This window comes from Haliotis cracherodii, unplaced genomic scaffold (assembly GCF_022045235.1).
Source record: "Haliotis cracherodii isolate W230 unplaced genomic scaffold, xgHalCrac1.p SCAF_16, whole genome shotgun sequence".
Lineage (NCBI taxonomy): Eukaryota > Metazoa > Mollusca > Gastropoda > Lepetellida > Haliotidae > Haliotis > Haliotis cracherodii.
Genome location: NW_027266271.1, coordinates 3,474,667 through 3,497,558, shown reverse-complemented (window position 1 = coordinate 3,497,558; position 22,892 = coordinate 3,474,667). Strand labels below are relative to the sequence as shown.

General features: G+C 41.6%; 1 protein-coding gene across 1 annotated transcript in view; it reads right to left on the bottom strand.

The window, feature by feature from the left end:
• The window catches only part of LOC139463732 (transcription factor Sp4-like), a 40,742-nt gene extending 36,222 nt beyond the window's left edge, over positions 1-4,520 (bottom strand). The window contains exons 1-2 of the mRNA XM_071244981.1: positions 4,402-4,520; positions 2,546-4,274 (exon numbers count right to left, since the gene is read on the bottom strand). Coding sequence (XP_071101082.1) covers positions 2,546-4,274; positions 4,402-4,464 — 1,792 coding nt within the window. The 5' untranslated portion in view covers positions 4,465-4,520. The remainder of the gene's footprint in view (positions 1-2,545; positions 4,275-4,401) is intronic.
• Positions 4,521-22,892: the final 18,372 nt, after the last annotated feature.

Below are 22,892 nucleotides of genomic sequence, written 5' to 3'. Positions count from 1 at the left end.
CATTTAAGATTATTGCACTTATATAGCAACATGCATGCACCTGTGTGTGTGGCTGTTTGTACTAGTCTGGACTAATGCTGATGTAATCAGTTTATGGTGAGGGCCGACTGAGATATCATGCAATCATTTTTTAACATGAATACCCCAGCATATTGACAGCAGACCATTTCTTATTTTATCCTCTCAATGCTAACAAAATACATCTATTAATATCTTTTGGTATGGCACGGCCTGGGTTCAAACCACCTGATCCAACCACTCTATCCACGAGACCATGGATGCAGTCAAATACCTTTTGAGAAAAAAGGCTTGTGACAGGTGGCATACAACACTTGCAGGGGTAGATGACCGCGACGGAGACCGTGAAGTGGACAAACATGTGGTCGTGTAGCCACCTAGTGGGGCTCTTAAACTTTTGAACTCTGAAACCTGAAAAGCCTTTTCCTGCACTCAAAGATTAAATCTTGGCTTCCATTTGCCTCATTTGTTGTTGTACACATTACAAAAAAGCGGCTGGTTATCATTCTATCAAGATGATCAACATATATCTTTCTTTGGGTTAACCACTCACACAACCTCACCCCCCTAAAAATGTTCTCATTGAAATTACACGATTCACAAGCAGTGTTCAATTAAAAAAATTAAACATACAAGGAGTAGGGGTGAAATTCTGACTACCCAGGCAATCCATCTACTTTACGTTCCAGCAAGCCCTTTGTAATTTTAACTGGCCATGGGCCAACAGTTAATTCAACCCCTGCACTAGACGTCCCAGGGTTAGAAATTCATCTTGTCTTTATTTGCACTTGTCAGTAAAAATTATCAGACAGTTAAAGTATCTTGTTCTTCAAGAATGATACTAGTCTCAGACTAGCACATTTATGATTCCAAGAGTGATATGAATTCATAGCAATGTGCATCATCTGAAGTCTTACTGTTCATATATTTCCTGGTTTGAGACAAAACACAGCAAATGTTGTGTGTGGAAAATTGTACATGGACAGTCTGAACTTTGTATTTCTGATCAGAAAAATATAACCATAACCATGATAACTAAATTTGTTTTTAAAAGATTATCCCTTTTCAGACAGAATGTGTCTGAAGCCATTTATACTGTTACGATACTGTTACTGCTGACAGCACAACTCCCACAAGTTCATATTCCTTGAGCAAATGTTGCGGTCAAAATGCATATCTGGATATCTCTTCTCTTTTAACAAGTATAAAACATTGACATGTTGACTCGGATAAGATGATCTGATCAGCAGTTACTTCAACAACTGATTAGCAGTTACTTCAACAAAGCTAGATGTGTGTAACAAAATTCTTAAACAACATATTTTCACTTTTCTCAAAATGAACCACCTTTTTTCATTACTCCCATACCCAATATAACATGTTGCATACCTGATGTTACACAGGAAGTAGAAACTTTTCTTTGATGGGGTATTGCACTGAAAAAGCCTTTTAACATGTTACACTCTAAAAAACATGATGTGCCCTGACCTATCAACATCAGTCCGATAATACAGAACCAGCACTCTTCATCTCATAAACATTATTAATCTATCAATTAATGTAAATATTTAAAAAAATTCTGTCCAACATTTTATCTTGGAATTCTATCTCAGAAGCTAAATATTCTAAATTGCAGAACTTCCAGCGGCAATTCCGATTTTGAAGCGGTTTTCTGTGCATGATTCATCAATGCAAGAGGTGCAGTGAAATGGAGTTTAACGTTGCATTCAAAATATTGCAATTACGAACTGATGTGTGCAGACATGTCTGGTTGTATTGGTCAGGACTACTGACGGTTTCATAGTGAAAGCATAATGAGATGCCATGCCACCATTTTTTTTGCATGAATACCCCACTTAGACTTCGAGCCAATCAGTCATTGCTTTATCCCCTTAATGCCAAGTGCCAGGCAGGGTAACAACAAATACGATCTCTAAATGTCTAATGGTATGACGCAGCCAGGGATTAAACCACTGACCTTCCACTCTCCGGGCAGATCCACTAGACCACGGAGGTGTCTACATCAATGTATAAAAGTGGTTCGTAACAGGTACTGCACCTATGAAGCATCAGGATTCTTCTCCTAAGAAATGGTTTCATTAGGAACCTTCACGGTTGTGGCTAACCCCATTTGGCAGTGGCGGAAAAGAAAGTTGTTTTGTCAGTAACATCTTGGCTAATAAGCATACTTCCCATACAAATGTATAAGCAAAGAATTGTCTAGTGATCGAGAACACCCTTCATAATGTCTGGAACCCCATGTTTATTTGGTTAACTACAGCAGTACATGCTTTCTCATAATTTCTTATTTTTTCCATGTGTTGACGCTTAATTGTTGCAAAAGTACACTTATCCTTGGCTTCATATATTATACACATACTTTTGTTGTTAAAAACATATAAGTTTTTATTGTGCCCTTCAGGCACCAGGAACACATTTTTAACATGCCACTGCAATCATAACCGTGTCATAGGCACTATAATTCAAAGAATTTCTAACCCTGATGTTAATTGTACAGATATCTCACCAATAATGTGCGTTCCATTTGCTGATTGTGTTGTAGACATCTGTTGACTGCCAATGCCCTGGATAGCCTGTACCTGGGGATTCAACTGTTGCAGGTTGGGGGTTTGAGTTATACCAGTGATTGCCCCAGTAGATGACAGTGTCACTGCACCAAGATTCTGCACAGAAGATCCACTGATGATTTGTCCTTGTGGGGCAACAGCCTGCAGACCTTGCATGTTTTGAAGATTTTGTATTGTCTGGAAACTTTGTATGTTCTGAAGACTTTGAAGATTCTGGACTTGAACAGTCTGTGGATTAGTTGGTCTAACATTAGCTACATTGAGTGCTTGCTGCCAAATATTCTGAGAGATTACTTGACTCTGTCCTGCCAGCTGAAGGTTAGCTACATTAATATTTTGTCCTACACCTTGCATGATCTGTTGTGGGCTTAAAATGTTTGTAACAACATTTGAATTCAGATTTTGGCTACCATTAGAACTTGATGTGGTTGTAGTAGTTGTGGTTGCTGTCCCACCCTGGGGATAACAAGCTACAGCATATGACACTGGGTTTTGGGAAACTGCACCTGGTTGTGAAGCAGGTAGCACTAATTGAGCTGTACCTGTGTTAAGCATATTTGCTCCTAATGGAATTAAAGTTGGTAGGCCATTAGGGCCAATAGCTATATTTGCAAAATTACCATTTGCAACTGCCTGATTTGCAATTGCAGTTTGAATATTATTGGCAGTCTGTTGAGCTGCTGATAATTGTTGTTGATTAATTGACGATAATGTTTGTCCAGCTGATATTTTTATTTCATCGACCACCTTTTCAGACTTTGCCTGGACCTCCTCTGATGCAGTTTGAGCAGACACACATGTAGGAGTAGAAACAGAATGTGGCACCTGGGTAGAGGAAGTCATTTGACTCTGTGACAATGCCTGTGCAGCAGTCCCAAAAGATCCTACCGCCCCAGTAGCTGCCACCATACCCTGGGGTAAACCGGTCTGTAATCCAGTTGGGAATGTCTGAAGAGGCAACTGGATAGTTTGAATTGCTGTTTGCCCACCAACTGACACTGGAATTTGAATCATGTTGGGAACTTGTTGTACCTGATTCAGTGGTAGTTGCATTGTCTGCACCACTCCTGGAGCAGCAGCACGCACTGCAGACTGCATACCTGCGGCGGTTGCCAGGTTAAGCACATTACCTCCAAGATTTACAACATTCCCTGTAAGGTTTGGAAACCCCACATTTGATATCACATTGGCACCAGAGAGACCTTGTGCTCTTACAATCTGACCTGTAGGGGTAACCATAGTCTGATTTCCAATCCCTCCAGCAGCAAAAAAAGCTTGCCCTGATGACCCTGCTGGTATAATAATTGCTTCCTGACCATCCACTGAAACTGTTTGGAAGGATGGGATAACATTGTACGTGATACTGCCACCTGGTCCAACCGTTGCCACAACTTGCGGACTTTGTTGAATAAGCTGTCCTGCCGCCGCAAGATTCGCGACAGTACCAGTCTGTTTTCCTCCATTACTAGCGTTGGCGTCCACGACTGCACCTGTTGGCAGTTGCACCCAACTAGGAGCAACAATTTCCCCTGGCGCTGTAGTTGATTGTCCGGCCCCTAACACGCGCACTGTTTGGGCCCCTCCCTGATTGTAGGCGTCAGCTTCTGGAGGGGCTCCGATCTTACTGCAAGTCGCAGCCAGAAGGGCTAAAGGGGACGGCTGGACATCCTGAAAGGCGGAGCCAGAGAGTGGGTGGTTATCAACATGGCGGTCACAAACAACGTAAAACGATAATGGTTAATGCCATTACACGCAGTAATTAAGAAGACTTAAAAGCTACAATATCGTGACTTACCTGTGATGAACTCGCCGGCACTACATACTCTTGATTTGAATTTCGAACAGTTAATGTGGACATCGTAGTCCCACTGACTCAATATCGACAGTTCAGTTTCCCATATCGTGTATATGTATCGACTCGAAGGGGCTGTGAACAATTCGTATTACTACACAAGCACCTGTCTTGATATATATTTTGCAGGACGAAATCAACATGTTGCTGAAGTTGACTGTTATTGTTGCACAACTATGGTTATTAGAGTGAAACAAATGTTACAATGAACATTAATTTGCCGTACATTAACACAGAGAGAAGCGGTACCTTGCGCACTATTTTCAGTCGCGCATACACAAATTATAAACACAATGCGTGAAGCAGCAAGCTTAGTTTGATTGACAGGCCAACCCACAGTAATGCCGTGCCCGTTCGAAAACAGCTCTTGGGTCGTGATACTGGGCAGAGTACAATACACACGAAGGGTTCAAGTTTCAAATACTCTTTGACGAGTTTGGAAGCCCAAGCGATATACATGTATAACTATGAGTAATGTACAGAATGGATAAGAGGTATGCTAAATTGCGTTCACGGTGTATGTACGTAGATCTATGGAGACCCTATGTATGTAGGGTATTATATGCGGTCTAATTGTCAACACTAGCATCATGTACTAACAGCGAAAACAACATGTGACAGACCAAACTGAGAAAACGTTGAATGTGGAAATACCGCAAATGTTTGGAATGACGTCTTTATATTGAAAGCCGTAGATTATTTTGAAATCATTTCTTCATGCACTAAGAAACAGCACTTAGTCTTGATAGAGCAAGGAAAATAAATGTTTGTCCGTAGATCTACTTCCTCATCATGTGGATATAATTGTTGTGGTCGACTCAACCATCGTGGGGTTGTCATCTGCTAAAAATAGATGTGACGCTTATTGATTACCCGTTAAGAGGCAGGCGCTAGGGGCGGTAGGGGAGTTTCAGAGAGTCCCGAATAAGCATCAATCAGTGTAACCAATGCGTTTGCCGTCAAAGGGAAGTAACTGCTTTAGGTATATAGTCGATTTCTCACGTTATCTGTGTGGAACAGGGCATGCCTTAATTCATGCTCGTGGTTATATATTATGTATAATCCGTAATTACGAGTAGGTTATTCTTTTTATTACCCACGGCTTTTTTTCTGAGAAAATGTAAAAAATGCGGTGTTCTTTTAAAACTTCATATTTCATTGTTTGTGACGTCACGAACAACGAATGACTTCATCCACAAATATATTTAGGGATCCAAGCCAATCTCTCCAAACAATTATGACCATCTGAACTAATGTGATGCCACAAACAATTCAATTGTTTCAAGGCTCTAGGCTCAATCACTAAGGGCAGATCAAGCAAAGTTAATTCATTAAACCGAATTTTAGCAGCAGCTATATCATAAACCAATAGTCTGGTGGCTTCCAAGTTTAGTATGTCACAGCAGCATCATTTGCCCATCAATTTAGCTTTGACTTCCCACTTCCCTTGGCCATGGATTTTACCATTTTTCTTAGTACTTGTCTGCCAAAATCTGCTCCTCTGTGCGTCAGATATCCCATATCCGGACGAAGACAGAACTACAAATTATTTCGGCCGTAGAACCACGGCTAACGGATACAGCCTGATAATGAGGAACTAGACAAAACTACTTAAAATGTGTCCTTGTTCTAATGTGTTTCTGCGACGCGCTCTTGTATCAAACACGGGTTCTGGGTCTGAAATACGCCGTCTCTTAACCACCTGTAATTCAGAAAACAGAGGTCCGATTTTGGCCAAAATGTTTATGTGTATGTAGACTATGAATGTTGAGTATATCCTCATAAATTGCTCACCCTTCGCTCTGAGTGAGTGAGTATGGTTTTACGTCACTTTCATAAATATTCCAGTTATATCACGGCGAGGGACACCGGGAACTAGGCTTCACACATTGTACTCATGTGTTGAATCGAACGAAGGGAATCAAACCCTGGTCTTTGGCGTGACGAGCGACAGCTTTCAACATAAGGCTATACCCACCGGAGGGAGCACGGGTGGCCCAGTCGTCTAAGGCGCCGCGATTCTCTGTGCAGAGTTGCGTCCCTTGGGCACACAAGAAACCTATGATTGTGGGTTCAAATCCCGGTTCGCCCCAATTATGTTTCTAGGTTTTCCAGCACCATACCCGTGCTCGTGGGTTTCACCGAAGTGGTAAACGTCTGAGACATGCATCACTTCGGGGTTTCCTCCCTCATTAAGCTGGGAGGTCGTGATATAACTTGAATAATGTTAAAAGCGACGTTAATCCAAACTCACTCACCCACCGCCCTCCCGTAGCTCTGAAGACTAAGGGGAAGCAAATAAAACATAAGTCATGTAATACAACATCCTATAATTACAAAGCGTATTTGTTATATCCTGTTTTCCGCGATTGTGATTGTCAGACGTAGAATCAAAATTGAACGTAATTTGTTTTCGATAACTGCAGAAAAGACATGCAATCCAGTAACTCAAAAACTCCCGAATGTATTAAGAAGGCATCAATATTGGTACCATATTTTGAAATAGTATTCAATGCACTTCTCGATAGTGGTGTTTTCCCAGACACTTGGATGGGACTCAACCCCTAAAAGTACTAGACCGGCGAAGATCCGGGGTAGAATAGGTCTTCAGCAACCGATGCTTGCCACAAAAAAGCGACAACGCTTGTCGTAAGAGGCGACTAAAGGGATCGGGCGGTCAGGCTTGCTGATTTGGTTGATGTATGGCATTGTATCCCAACTGCCAATATTTGTACAAGTATCGCTTGTCCCCAACTTGTATTTTCATGATTCAAACAAAACTGTTTTCTATAAAAGAAATCCAGGGAGGGCAACTCCCTGCTGTTATATGTGCTGTTATAACAATCCAAGGATTTCTGCGTAAAAAAGAATTTGATTGATTTATGGCCCTATTTAGGAGTTTTTATTGGATCCCCCGTCCCCAGGCCAAGTTCTCAAAACAAACAGCAAACAACACCGCTCATTAGCGTTGTGTAGAGTACTTCCTAAAATACAATAGTGTTTTCCTAAAAACAACACTTAGGTTATATCAATGTTTATTCTGTTTGCGGAGTAGATGTCATCAACATGGAAGTCCTCACCCAAGCAATATTTATTCTACCGGATATCCATTGTGTAATTTCTAGTTTTTGGATGACATTTGTTCTCAGTAACCATAATGTGGAAATAGATAGTTGATTGGTTTTATATTAAACTTGGTATTTCCGCTGTTCAAAGTGTGCAGTGAAGCCGTCTTATCAACAGTCATTTCTGAGACATAAATGCAAAGTTTAATTAATTAAGTCTGCTCTCTTGTTTTGCCTTTATAATTAACTCTAACGTTAATTTCAAGATTTACAGTACATACTATTCAAATAATTCGTTTGAATATCTTGATTAAATATGTTGGGGGAATGATTTTATTGTAAATATAATTTAACGAACAAGGGTTTGCCGCCGTGTTGATGCATAGCATCAAAAGTTTTCTTGCATATAAACTGACGACCAAAAGAAACTTTAACATATACACAAAGAAAAAAGTGAAGCACACCCTAATATATTTCATTATTGTTTGGTCCCAATATTTGTAACAGTCATGAAAGATAAAATTACGGGAAGAATTATGTTTTCTCGAGATGATGTAATGAGTCAAGCTCACGTGCCATGCATGGTATTCCCGTGCAGCATGCTACCCTCGAGTATCTCTAATAGGAGTATATCCAAACGTTAAAATTGCTTTCTTAACCTCGGTTGTAAACAGTTATTCCATGACATTGTGTGACCATGGAACGAAGGCGATTATCAAACGCCACGAGATGGCAAATAATCGGCATGCATAATGCAGGAATGTCTTGAAATGCCATTGGTCGGAATTTGGGGTATCACCACACTGTCATAAGCCGTTTAGTCGAGAAACATGCTCAAACCGGTGATGTACTGGACCGTCCCAGATCCAGAAGACCTCCTCTGACGACACATCGCGAAGACAGGGACCCTCTTCGTTTCAGCACCAGAACCGTCAGAACCGGTTGAAAGCAGCAGGACTGAGGGCTCACGAGTCATAAAGCGTCCCTTGTTGAGAGATCACCACAAAGCTGGGGTGTATCTCTCATGATGTTGGAAGTTGGATTTGGTCAACGAAAGGGGCAACATAACAGGGGCTCAGTACATACGGGACGTTTTGAGGTCAGTCGTAGTTCTTCATTTTGACAACCACCCTCTTGCTACTCGACCTCAGTACATGGATGGCAATGCCAGGCCTCATCGTTCGCATGCAGTCGTGGATTCCATGAGGACCAATGCAACAACGACTCTACCCTGGCCAGCAATGAGCCCAGATTTGACCCCTCTTGAACATGTTTGGGATACTCTGGGGCGGCGCATACAGGTACGAGAGCCACTTGTACAAGATTAGGCCAATTGGAAGCAGCATTGCATGAGGAGTGGTTGTTGATGACCTATGAACAGATCCAACGTCTGACTAGAGGCATGAGACGTCATCCGGTCGAATGCGTCATCCGGGCACGTGGCGGTGTCATGTCAAGTAGAGACTTTAAGGAACATTTTCACATGAAGCATCAAACGTAACTCGTTTACTTAATCCTGCAGCTCCATACATTTTTGAGGTATTGTCTAAGGTCAAAAACAGTAAATAATCGAGTCCGGACCAGACAATCCAGTGACTGACATCACGAGCATCGATCCAAGCATTTGGGATACGATGACATGCATCAACCAAGTCAGCGAGTCTGACCACCCGATCCCTTGTCGCCTTTTACGGCAAGCATGTGTAGCTGAAGACCTGTTCTGCTGCGGATCTTTACGGGGTAAGCCTTCAACGTAATGGACAAAGGGCACACACATCTGAAATTGCTCAGTCAATCACTGTCCTCTGTAAGCCCCCATTCCCTCAGCCTGGCCACTGTCTGTCCACTAACCAGATGCCCTTGAGTATTCGTCGCTGATTACTTCACAGTCAGGAATCGAGTCGGGAGATGCAAAGTACGCAAGTATCGGTCTTCATTTGGCGTTGTTAGCCTGGGTCTGCCTGTTCTTGGTCTGTCTGATGTCCGCCCGCTCTGTATGTAAGGTTGCATCAGGTTAGTTACAGCAAAAGGGGAGCAACCAAAAGGTCTAGCATTATGGCCACGGGTGGCCCCCATCTGTATCATACCCAGGGCTCCCTTCGGGTTTCAGCCATGGTAATTCTGTGGGTTTTTTTTTTATCAGTGTGAGTGTCGGACATGCCGTCCGTATCATTTATAGACACTTATTGCAAGTGTAGTTTCGGCTGCCCACTATCACTTTCTGCATTGAGCATTGTTGTGTTGTGACTTTTTGATTTAGTTTGAACTTGTGCTTTTAAATTTTTGCAGTTTCATTTTTAAAGTGGTAAAGTTTCTTTGGCCGTCAGTTTATATTTAAAATTTAAAACAAAACACAACGCCGAATACTTTCTCCGACATGTTTTATTCATGTCAGGAATTTGATAAACGTACACCAAGTAGGCAGCATTTTTCCAATCACCCATGAGCTTCACAATTTCGCAGGCACATCACAGCCAAACCCAGGGTAGCGTCGCCTCGCCTCGCCTGAGTGCGTAAGTGAGTTAAAATTAAAAGTCACATCGGCAGTCTTTCAGTCATATCGTGACTTTCAAAGGCTATACATAATACATATTTTTGAACTATATAAGCCTGTCAACAACGGTCTCGCCTGAAGCTGTGACTTGACACATTTCCCTCTGCCCTGGCCTTGGAAGCAGAGCTTTGAGATCTGTAGTGAATTTTGAGCTGGTCATTACAACTGGTTTACCCTGGTAATTGAGGAAAACTGGTGAAGGATAGCTCTAACCAGACAAAGGAGATATGGGTGAATAGATCGTAGTATTAGAGCGGCAGCCCAGAGCACTTTGGTCAAACGAACAAGGTACCAATATCCGAACACAGGAACATTTACTGTGTAACCAAACATATTCATATATGGATGTCTGCCGGGAGTCCCTGCTGCGTGTGGCCCCTGGCCCCCCAAAAGAAGGGGCCATTCAAGGGCTGGATCAAACATTGGAGGTACCACATGAAAGTAAGTGTAAATGAACTGGTACATCTCGCAGAGTACAGAATGGGCCACGCCAGACAAATCTTCCTCTGCAAAAGGCCTGCCAGACACCCCCAAAGAGGGTCCCAAAATTTGGGCTGGGTTAAACATTGGAGGTACCACATGAAATCAACATAAAATGAACTATTTCACTCTACTAAGAATAAAAACCCCATTGCCAGACAAATCGTCTGCTGCATAAGGCCCGACAGACACCCCCAAATGTTGACCCTTAATGCACTCAGTGAACACTCAGTGTTTGACTAGAGTATACATTCAAAGTACCAGATGAAAGTAAGTTTAGATGAACAGGTACATGTTACTGAGTATAACACGGCCCATACCTGACAAATTGTCCTCTGCATAAGGTCCGCCAGACCCCCCAGAGAGGGTCCAAAAATTTGGGCTGGGTTAAACATTGGAGGTACCACATGAAACCAACATAAAATGAACAATTGCACTCTACTTATTGCACAATACCCATTGCCAGACAAATCATCTTCTGCATAAGGCCCGCCAGACACCCACAAAAAGTTGACCCTTCAGGTATACCCGGGTAAAATTGGTCTGGAATATATATCGATTGTACCACATTAAGGTACGTTTGAATGAACAGGTTCATATCACAGAGTACAGAATGGGCCACACCAGACAAATCTTCCTCTGCATAAGGCTTAAACATTGGAGGTATCACATGGAACCAACATAAAATGAACTATTACACTCTACTTATTACAAAATACCCATTGCCAGACAAATCCTCTTGTGCATAAGGCCCGCTAAACAGACCCCCACCCCACCCCACCCCACCCCACCCCACACAGTTGACCCTCTGTAATCCCAGTGTACATAATGAAACATTGGACATCAGCTCTGAGAGTCAACAGATGGTCAAATTCATGTTTTGTTCTTAAAGATGGAAGGATTTTATTGAGATTAAAATCACGTATTTATAAAATCAGGTCCCTGAATACTAGTATTGATATCATAGATTAGGCCTATCGTTGAAATGTAATATAAAAGTCACGAATCTGAATCTTGTGAATATATATCTGATCAGCTATGAAGTCCTCAAAGCCTGCTATAGTCTGATAGCTTGGCTATGGATTCCTACAAACCCAAACATGCTTAGGTAGTCCTCAAAGCCTGCTATAAAAATGGTAAATGACTGTCCCTAATACCATTTGGAAATCTTTTGGTGATAATTGTGTTTAAAAACCTATGATCTATCGTTTATTTAGCAAGTTTTATCATCTAAAAAGCTGAATGTAAAATTGATAAATATGGAGATATATTTGGCCTGAATTCAGATTTTTAGATGATAAAACTTGTTAAATAAATGGAGATCATAGGTTATTAAACACAATTATCACCCCGAATTTCCAGATTATCATCCTAAAACATTTCCAAGTGGCATAAGGGGCTATCATTATCCATTCAGCAACACTCAACAACAAAAGTGTATAGTGTATTTTTCAAACAAGTAAAGTTTGGTTTTCATTATTGTAGTAGATGTATGGAATCAAGTCACAAAAAAGCAAATGCTACAGAAAAGCATGCATTCCATCCAAATGTTGACTCTTATGCAAGCCCCATGCATTTCGTATGCGTTAATGAGATTCCATATGCATTGTTTAGCATCGTGCTGACAACAACCATTCAGAAAAACAACAAAATTACACAATTATTCAACATTATGAAATGCCACGCTTGCCCGAAAACGGGCGTGAGCCATTGGTGTGCTTGAAGAAGAATCGAGTTAACGTGATGTTGCAAGACAATTTAACGTCCACAGAAACACCATTTGGTGTTTATGGCAACGTTGGCAACAGCCGAATGCAGTCAGAGACCATCCTCGGAGTGGCAGGCCACTCGTAACCAATAATAGACAAGACAACTGGATTCGAACAACACACCTACGAAATCGATTCTATCCAGCAACAGTGACTGCAAGAAGCATCCCTGACGATTATCTTCACAAACCGTACGTCTCCGCCTCAGATGTGCAGGGATTGTCTTCATTGTGTCATGGAAGAAGATCGGTTCTGGGGCGGCAGCGTTTTGGTATCGGGTGGGATTACAGCAAGACAGAGGACCCGTTTGATAGTGGTAGAGGTAAATCTCAATGGACAGCGCTACCGCGACGAGATCATCGGACCAGTTGTTCTACCGTTTTTGAGTCGTCATGGCCCAGGCATTACCTTTCAACATGACAACGCCCGGCCTCATATTGCTCGACTTGTTCAGGATCTCTTCAACAAAAACAACGTGAATGTCATCCCCTGGCCGGCTCGCTACCATGATCTATCAGCAATCGAGCACATGTGGGATGAGATGGATCGGCGCCTTCGACGTCAACCACGTGTTCCACAGACACTCCAGGAACTTCGAAACATGCTCCAGCAGATATGGACAGGTATCCCACAGAACTTTGTGCGACGCCTGGTCCATTCCATGAGACGAAGATGTGTTGCTTGCATCGCAACCAGAGGTGGACACACACGCTATTGATTTGTACATTTTGGCATGTTCATGTTTTTTTAATGAAATCACGCATTTTCCGAAGTCAGTATGACAAATTAAAACCATTTGAACACTTACAGGAGTCTTTTATCTGTTGCAAGCCGAAATTGTTTCAGATTTGGTAAAAACATAACTTTGCATTAAATCTTATTCAATGTCACAGGAACTTTTGTTGTTCAGTATATAAAAATCATGGCACATAGCATCATATGCCTATCTGCCTTGTAGGAATCCATAGCCAAGATATCAGGCTGTAGCAGGCTTTGAGGACTTCATAGCTGATCAGATATATATTCACAAGATTCAGATTCATGCCATTAACATTACATTTCAACGGTAGGCCTAATCTATGATAGCAATACTTGTATTCAGGGACCTGATTTTATAAATACGTGATTTTAGTCTCAATAAAATCCTTCCATCTTTAAGAACAAAACATAAATTTGACCATCTGTTGACTCTCAGATCTGATGTCCAATGTTTCATTATGCACACTGGGATTACAGAGGGTCAACTGTGTGGGGTGGGGTGGGGTGGGGTGGGGGTCTGTTTAGCGGGCCTTATGCACAAGAGGATTTGTCTGGCAATGGGTATTTTGTAATAAGTAGAGTGTAATAGTTCATTTTATGTTGGTTCCATGTGATACCTCCAATGTTTAAGCCTTATGCAGAGGAAGATTTGTCTGGTGTGGCCCATTCTGTACTCTGTGATATGAACCTGTTCATTCAAACATACCTTAATGTGGTACAATCGATATATATTCCAGACCAATTTTACCCGGGTATACCTGAAGGGTCAACTTTTTGTGGGTGTCTGGCGGGCCTTATGCAGAAGATGATTTGTCTGGCAATGGGTATTGTGCAATAAGTAGAGTGCAATTGTTCATTTTATGTTGGTTTCATGTGGTACCTCCAATGTTTAACCCAGCCCAAATTTTTGGACCCTCTCTGGGGGGTCTGGCGGACCTTATGCAGAGGACAATTTGTCAGGTATGGGCCGTGTTATACTCAGTAACATGTACCTGTTCATCTAAACTTACTTTCATCTGGTACTTTGAATGTATACTCTAGTCAAATTTTACCAGAGTGTTCACTGAGTGCATTAAGGGTCAACATTTGGGGGTGTCTGTCGGGCCTTATGCAGCAGACGATTTGTCTGGCAATGGGGTTTTTATTCTTAGTAGAGTGAAATAGTTCATTTTATGTTGATTTCATGTGGTACCTCCAATGTTTAACCCAGCCCAAATTTTGGGACCCTCTTTGGGGGTGTCTGGCAGGCCTTTTGCAGAGGAAGATTTGTCTGGCGTGGCCCATTCTGTACTCTGCGAGATGTACCAGTTCATTTACACTTACTTTCATGTGGTACCTCCAATGTTTGATCCAGCCCTTGAATGGCCCCTTCTTTTGGGGGGCCAGGGGCCACACGCAGCAGGGACTCCACGGCAGACATCCATATATGAATATGTTTGGTTACACAGTAAATGTTCCTGTGTTCGGATATTGGTACCTTGTTCGTTTGACCAAAGTGCTCTGGGCTGCCGGTCTATATCCCTACATACGTTTTGGACCAATTCACTTTCACTCCAAATGAACGGTCCGAGTATGACACGGCACTTTCTCTTGAAAAATGCTTCGTGCTTGAATAAATTTTCTCTGAGCCCCGAAAAAGGTTTGCCTTGCAAAACAATCCAAAAAAGCATGATCATCATAGCCGCCCACAAGTTAACATGTGAAATATTGCTGAGTTCAAGCACTCCCTTGTAGCAACATGATTGGTGTCTTTCATGTGTACAACACATCCATTAATTCTTTAAATTGGCATGAGAGTAGATTTCAAAAGCCAACTATCTTGAAATGGGTGCTCATACCCAAAATCAAGATGCAAAATTCGCACAATATTCAAATACTGTTTGATTTAAGTAGGCCTCAATCTTGATAAATGCTAGAAAGGTGGCATAGCGCACAATATGCCACACTGTGACTGGGATGGGAGCCTTTCCTATTAACTCACAAAACTTCAGATATGTACTCAAATGAGACTTGTATATTCTTACAGTATTCTCTGAGCAAGTCGAATTCAAAGCACCATACACAGAAACTTCCTGGGTGAGCTCTTCTGTCAATTGCCTCTGCCCATCTGCAATACAAAAATATGATTGACTGCAGAGACATTGAATTTACAAAGTCAAAGAGCACCATGGGGACTGACTTACAACACTGAAACCATGCAGTTACGATTCCCATCTTTGGGTATAGCCGCTAAAAGAATGACCACTGTAGGACTCTCATTGGCAACAACATAATGTCCACTTTTTACTTGTACCTTTAATTCTCTCTCCACAAGTTCTTTACTGACTTCAGATTTACCATACTGCGAAGACACCTTTACTGGAGTGGAGTTTGAATCTGTGATCTTAAATCCGTACATTTGCCATCTAACAAATAGTTTTGATCATGACCATTCTCCAGTTCTTTCTTCCAGGTTTCACCTTTTGTAGAAAATGAATTACAATTCCCTAGATATTTAGAAGTGAGTGGGTCCCAAATTAGATAAGGGAGTGACAGTTGGATCCTATTGATTTTTTTCCGAACCCTCGGGTGGTTTTCCGCCATTTTCAACCTGTGGATGATCTTTTCCACATACCGGTACGCTGCATACATGGTCAAAATTGCACCTCTTACCATAGCTGCACTTGCCCTTGTGGGGCGGTCAGGTAGCCTAGTGGTTAAACTGTTCGCTTGTCACGCTGAAGACCAGGGTTCGATTCCAAACATGGGTACAATGTGTGAAGCCGTGATATTGCTGGAGTATAGCTAAAAGTGGCGTAAAAACCATACTCACTCACTTGCCCTTGTTCAACTGTCCACACACTTCCTTCACTGGAGATTGACCACCACGTTTCACTGGTCTATTGTCTCTTTCATAAGCTTAGTTGCAGCCGTTATCCTCTCTTTCAGATACATTGTACTTAAATGCTGTTCTTCTGACCCCCAACGAAACCCTATCTGGCACTGCCCATGTTAGGAAACTTTGAAGTCCCCTGATGTGCCCCCTTTTTACCTTTAGTTCAAAATCGTCTTGTTTTATGTTTAGCAAAGCGATCTTGGTATCAAAACCTTCATGATTTAACACATCAGCCACTTCAGCTGGCAAACCTGCCTCCTCTATGAACAGTTGGACATCGAAAGCACGTGGTTTCTGGTCTTCTCTCGCGGCAGCAGCCACACTATCAAAGTCGAATGACTTACATTGTAGGACCCGAGAACACTCATGGTAACATTCACATGTCAGTCTGTATGGCAAGCTTACTCACACACATCGCCCCTCAGCGATTTATTTATGATATGTTCTTTGTCCTTCATTGCGTAATCACTGCGTTGCCATGATTAAACTACCGCCACTGTATGCGTTGACAGCCACTAGATATACATTGACAATGTGAATTCCCCAGCTCAACACAGACACGATTCAAATCGATTTCTTTCAGGGTCTTGCCTTGCACCAGGTTTACCAAAGGTGTCAGTTGCATACATGTCACCTAGCTGCAGTAGGCCAACATCCGACTCATCACCAACATTGCAATTGAAACAAGAGTCATCAGAAAGATGACATATCCACCCCGGCAGCTGTCTGTAAAGTAACCACAAGTAAATGTGCAATTCTGTATGTATTGAGTCAAGAGTTGAATGTTCTTGAAGAAACATACATTGTTTACCCATAAAAGATCCACCATGGTCGCATCCATATGAAATGGAAAGTAACATAAGTGTGTTTCTGTGTTTTTTTATGCAAACAAATGACAAATTACAAGAAACAATAACTAAACAAGTGTATAGTCAACGAGGTCATCTATATCCCCCGCCCATTTTAACACGTTATGGTCCCAAACCAGGCAACTGACCCAACATTTCTCATAGACCATGTCAAAATAGCTGCAATGGAAATTCTAAAATAAACATTTCTAAAACTCCTTAATATTAAATGGCACCAGGTCAGTATGTGCTTTATATATAGACATTCAATGTTTGGAAAGGAAATATTTAACAGTTTATTTGTTATACTCCATAAGTGAACCCACCCTATATTAAAACTTAAATCCAACTTGTTGCCATGGAAACGTAAAAAATAAAAAATATAAAAATTCCTAAATAGCAAAAGGCATTAGTTCAGTATGTGCCTGGTAGACATGCAAAGTTTTGTAAGAAAGTATTTAACAGGTTTTGAGTTACGCTCCGAAACGAACACCACCCTAAAAGAACCTAAGTCCAACTTGTTACCATGAAAACGTAAAAAATAAACATTTATAAAATTCCAAACAAGCAAAAGGCACCAGTTCAGCATGAGACTGATAGACATGCAAAGTTTTGTTAGAAAGTTTTGAATGGGTTTTAAGTTATGCTCCGGAAACGAACTCTACCCTGTAGAACTTAAGTCCAACTTGTTGACATGGAAACGCAAAAAATATAATTTTTTAAAATTCCTTAATAGCAAAAGGCACCAGTTCAGCAGGTGCCTGGTAGACATGCAAAGTTTTGTAAGAAAGTATTAATGGGTTTTTGAGTTACGCTCCGGAAATGAACACCACTCGTATATAACCTAAGTCCAACTTGTTGACATGGAAACGTAAAAAATAAAAAATTCTAAAATTCCTAAATAGCAAAAGGCATAACTTCAGTATGTGGAATTATGTTTTCGCATTTCTGTAATGTCATTGTGTTTGGTGTGTATATCTTGTCCTCAATAACCAACTTGTCAAGTACCCCGCCTTACCCTCCTTCCTCGCCTTGACCATGTGTGGTATAAGCACACTTCTTGTCTCACATCACTCTCTGTGTGTTGTCATTAGCAACACACAGTCCCTCTTTATCTGTCAGTTTCTGTTTTGCAGCATCCAGCACAGAGACCAGTCCTTATAGACACGGAACTTGACGATATGAACGGACTGGGAGTTGTCAAGCTGTAAGTGTTCTCCAGGAAATCAGTCACAGCATTTTTTGTATCATTCCAACTTCACCATTGCATCTCTTGGCTTTAGGAGATCTACGACAGGTAACAGATCTAAATGCAATTCTTGTTTTAGCCAAGCCCGGGCTGGGACATGGTCATGACATTCCAGTAACAAGTGAGCAATGGATTCAGGTTGATTGCAAGATGGACAAACCTTGTCATAGTACTTTTTGTGACTGATTCTGAGGCGTAAGATGGGAATATCGACTTTCCTTTCAATTGAGTATGAGTATGGCTTTTGGTGGATCTTGGGTTGAATTTTGTGTAGCCATCTGCTGATCATACTTGCGTCCCACTGGGCTTGCCATCTTTGGGCTATGGAGGCTTTAACTTTGCTTTTTTATGTCGAGGGAACAGGCTGTATCTCCGCTTTGTCTAGAGCCAGTGTGTCTGCTTTCTCATTTCCATGAATGATGGAATCCAACACAGCTCCACCTGTTGCCCTTGGTCCGATAGTTTTGTATATTCGTATGGAATATTATTAACTGTGTTTGGCCTGGAGTTTGAGTTTCTGCTGCTGATGGCTTGACGTGCACATAGTGAGTCTGATAGGATGACTGCCTTTGCTTTCGGTAGTTCCGGTATGATTTTGAGTGGATTATGAATTGCCTCCAATTCAGCAGTGAATACAGACTGGCCATCAGACAGGCGAACCGAATGTGCATGGGGTTTGGAGCTGTGGATATGAATTTGTAACCTGCACTGTTCTTGATAGGATTCTTGGATCCATCAGTGTATATATGGGCCCAGCTGTCCCAGGTAGTTTGAATTTTAGTGATAGCTACTGATCGTAGTCGGGTTGGGTTGTCTTTTCTAGTGACTTCTGATGTTAAACTATACTCTTCAAAAAAATAGAAATGCAAAACCAGATTTGTGTGAGGTAGGAAAATACATTTATACAAGGAACCATAGGTATTGAGCAAAAATGTTGTGCAGAGAACACTTGGTGATAGCAGTCATCTCAGTTATCGGTACATAGGAAAAGTCTAAGGTAAAGGTCAGCTAACATCAATAATGCATATGTCCCCTGTTGGAATCTATAGCGGTCTGACATCTCCTGCCCATTGTGAGGTGAGGTGAAATGGGGTTTAACGTCGCGTCCAAGATTAATGAAATTATATCGTGACGTTCCTGCCCATGAAAGAGACGATTATGTGAATCACATCCGTGGGAATGGTAGCCCACTCGTCCTGCAACACAAAAGCTAACTGCTGCAAAGTCTGGGTTTGTGGTTTGTGGTTGTCTGTTCAATTCATCCCACAGCTGCTCTATCGGGTTCAAATCCACGGATCTGGAGGGCCAGGGGAGAGCATCAACGTTGTTGTTGTGTAGACAGGCTCATGTGATCCATGCTGTATGCAGTCGACCATTGTCCATCTGGAATACACCGTTGCCGTTGGCTGCAATGGAAAGACTCGTGTTTGGAGAATTTCGCTGATGTAACGATGAGCCGTAAGACTGCCCTGAATATGGACCAAACCTGTCCTTCCATGATGAGACATAGCTGCCCATGTCATAACGCTACCCCCACCAAACCTGTCCACTTCCTGTACGCAGTTTCCAGCATTTCCAGTTTCTCCCCGACGTCTGTAGACCCATGCTCTTCAATCCCCTCTACAGTGGAGAAATCTTGATTCGTCGCTGAACTGGACATCTTTCCATTGCAGTTGAGGCCATACCCTATGTTGACAACACCAATGCAGTCATTGTTGATGATCTTGTTGACTAACTATGATGCATCGAACAGGACGTCTTGCTTGAAGACCTGCTGCTCTTTAACGGTTTCATATGGTCTGGTTGAAGATTCTGTGCAGTCCGGGTATTTGGGATGTGGTTGATGTGGCTGTGGTTGTCATTTCACGTAGGTGGCGCAGTGGGATGTAAAAATCTTGGGCTACTCTTGGTCGTCCCGACCTTGGCCGATCACGTGTTGACCCATGCTGTTGAAACCGATCCAATAGCCTTGTGATGGTGCTGGGCGCTAAACTAAACCCTAGCTACAGCTGATCGGGATTCTCCTGCCTGCAAGTGGCCTCTGATGTTGTTTATTGGCACTTCTGTTAATCTTGGCATGTTGTTGAACTGTCATTGTTCGATTGACGCAGATGCAAGGCAATCAAAAACCCTACACTTAAATACTGTTCATAGTGGCTGCTGCACGTGCAGTACATACAGCTCCATGGCCCTTTTGTTAAGGCACTGTGTGCGTTTTCCCGAATCGTACGTGTTTCTGGACTAATGGTTTGCATGGCCAAAAATATTGGGTTTCTTGTTTTGAAGAGTATAATATCCCAGTGATATTAGTGAGGGATTTTTTCCGAGCTAGGGCTTCCTCTTAGGTGTTTTTGTCTTACCACATCTTTTTCACCAAAGGGTTTGATGTGCGTCCTCAGAATGATGATATTGCCTGCACTCTTATTTGTTTCAATGGGAGTTCTCCTGTTTCTACTTGTAGTGCTTCTGGTGAAATGTCTGTTGCTGCACCTGTGGCCAGCATTAGTGCTTTGTATTGTATTCTGTCGAGGCGGCTCAAGACATTATTTGATGCTGAGTGAAAGGCCAGCTCAGTGTCCCTCAATGTGCCCGAAGATTGCCCGTAATTCGTTCAAGTCTTTTTCAAATCTGTTTTCCACATATTCTATATGCTTGCACCAAGTAAGGTGTTGATCAAAGATCACCCCTAGAAATATTTTTCGAATTTGATTGGTTTGCCTTTTATGGAAAGATGAGTTATCATAGCTTCTTTCCCCTGCATTTAAATAAAACTCCAACAGTTTTTTCACTTGAAAGGGTGAACCCCCATTTATTGCACCATTGATCTATTCTGCCCAGGGCTGACTGGAGTTTATATTCGGATTTTTGAAATATCTCTGTGCTTTACCCATTTTGTTCCGTCATCAGCGAATTTAGAAGTTTGGGTAGGAGATAATTGATCATGATGTTAAATAGGGTTGGACTTATAATGCTGCCCTGTAACATGCCATTGTCAAGTGACATAGGATCAGATTGATCCTTCCCTATTTTAACTGATTGTCTCATGTCTATGAAGTATGCCATGTTCCCTTCTACTCCATTTTGTGATAGTTTTGTAAGGAGTCTGTCATGCCATACCATGTTGAAGACTTTGCTGAAGTCCAGAAATACTGCATCTAGGTATTTTCTGTTCAACTGCGCTTTTTTTTATTTCATTTTCCAGTCTTAGAATATGATCTAGACATGAGTGTCCCTTCCTTAAGCTCCTTTGATCAGGTTTGATGTGGTTGCCAGATTCAAGGTGATGCATGAGCCTTTTTGTGACCATGGCTTCCATAGATTTGCAAATGTTTGAGGTGAGTGAGATTGGTAAATCGGTAAATGGTCTATTGATACCAGATGCTTGCTTTGCGGCTGTTTTGATACCTGAAGCATAAGCATTTTTCCTGTTTGAATCCTTTTGATGCCTAAAGCATAGGCATTTTTCCTGTTTGAATTCTTTGCTGCAATTTCTGTTGCTGTTGGCCAATAAATTCTCAGATAAAACGTTAGCCTTTTCTTGGACTGTATGGGTGTTGGCTAACTTGGGAATTTTTGTAGGTTTACGCTTACCCCTGATTGCGTTTATTTTGTTCCAGACTGTTTTAGCAGTTGTTTTTTCATTTAGAGATTTGCAGAACGTCGGCCTCGACTCTTTTTTAGAATCGTCTATGAGCTGTCTTACGTTTGTCCTGGCTGCTCAGACTTGGGCAAAAGCTGATTTATCCCTTTTTAGCCTATTTAGGGCTTTCTTTCTCACTCTCCCAGCTTTTGCTATTTCCCTGTCCCACCATGATACCACAAATTGATTTTTCAGCTGCGGCAGTAAATGCTGAGGTGAGATTTCGGCAAGTAAAATCAGGATTTTCAAAGGCAATTTCTGAGGATTTGCATGATATACATTGGTTTAAACATATTTTTATTTCAAAAGAAATCTGGATCGGTAAACAAGCAAAACTTGCTTATGTAAATACCTCTCCAGGTAATAACTTTACAACAGCTAGTTATATATCAGATTATATGTAAAATAGTGCTAAACATAAACATACTAAATGCACAAATGAAATATATGAAGCCAATACAAGTTGTGTCTGTGAAATAAGATATAGCAGTTTTCCATTACTACATGCATAAAATTAAGCTACTCGAATCTTTTGCTTTTAACAATGAAATCGTGAACTGATTTAAGAATAGTCATGTTTGTAGAACTGCTAACTGAACTATTGCCACGTAATACCGTTTTTAAATCATACCCATGTGTGTAGAAGTACATAGTGTTTCTGATATTATGGTAATTTTGACAGGTATAGAAAAAGTGAATTGCGTCTTCAAAGTGATAGCCACAAGTGCAGTCTGATATGTCAGATACATGTCGTCTAAACTTATCAGCGTATAGGTCACTGCAGTCACTTTTTGCCATATTTGCATGAATCATTCCTGTCTTCCTATAAAGGACTGTGGGCATTAAAGTCACCATGGATTATCCCATTTGAGCTGGTTCCATTTGCCAGTTTTAGGAAGATTACTTGGGTTTCAAGGTTTCCTACGTTTGATTTAATATTTTTGGCTGTACAGCTGTCATGGACAAGGTTGATAAGTCCCTTGTCCCTACTCCCTTGTTGCTAGGCATAAGTCTTTTTCTGTCTTTTCTATATTGTATGAACCAAGGTAGTGTGAATTTGGCTTTTTCGCGGAGTAAAGTCTCCTGTAATAGAATGACATGCGGCTTTATCACCTATTTTTTTAGTTCAGTTCATTGGCGTGGCTCTAAAGGCCATTTGCGTTCCACTGTAATAAAGCAAGTCCATGATCATTTA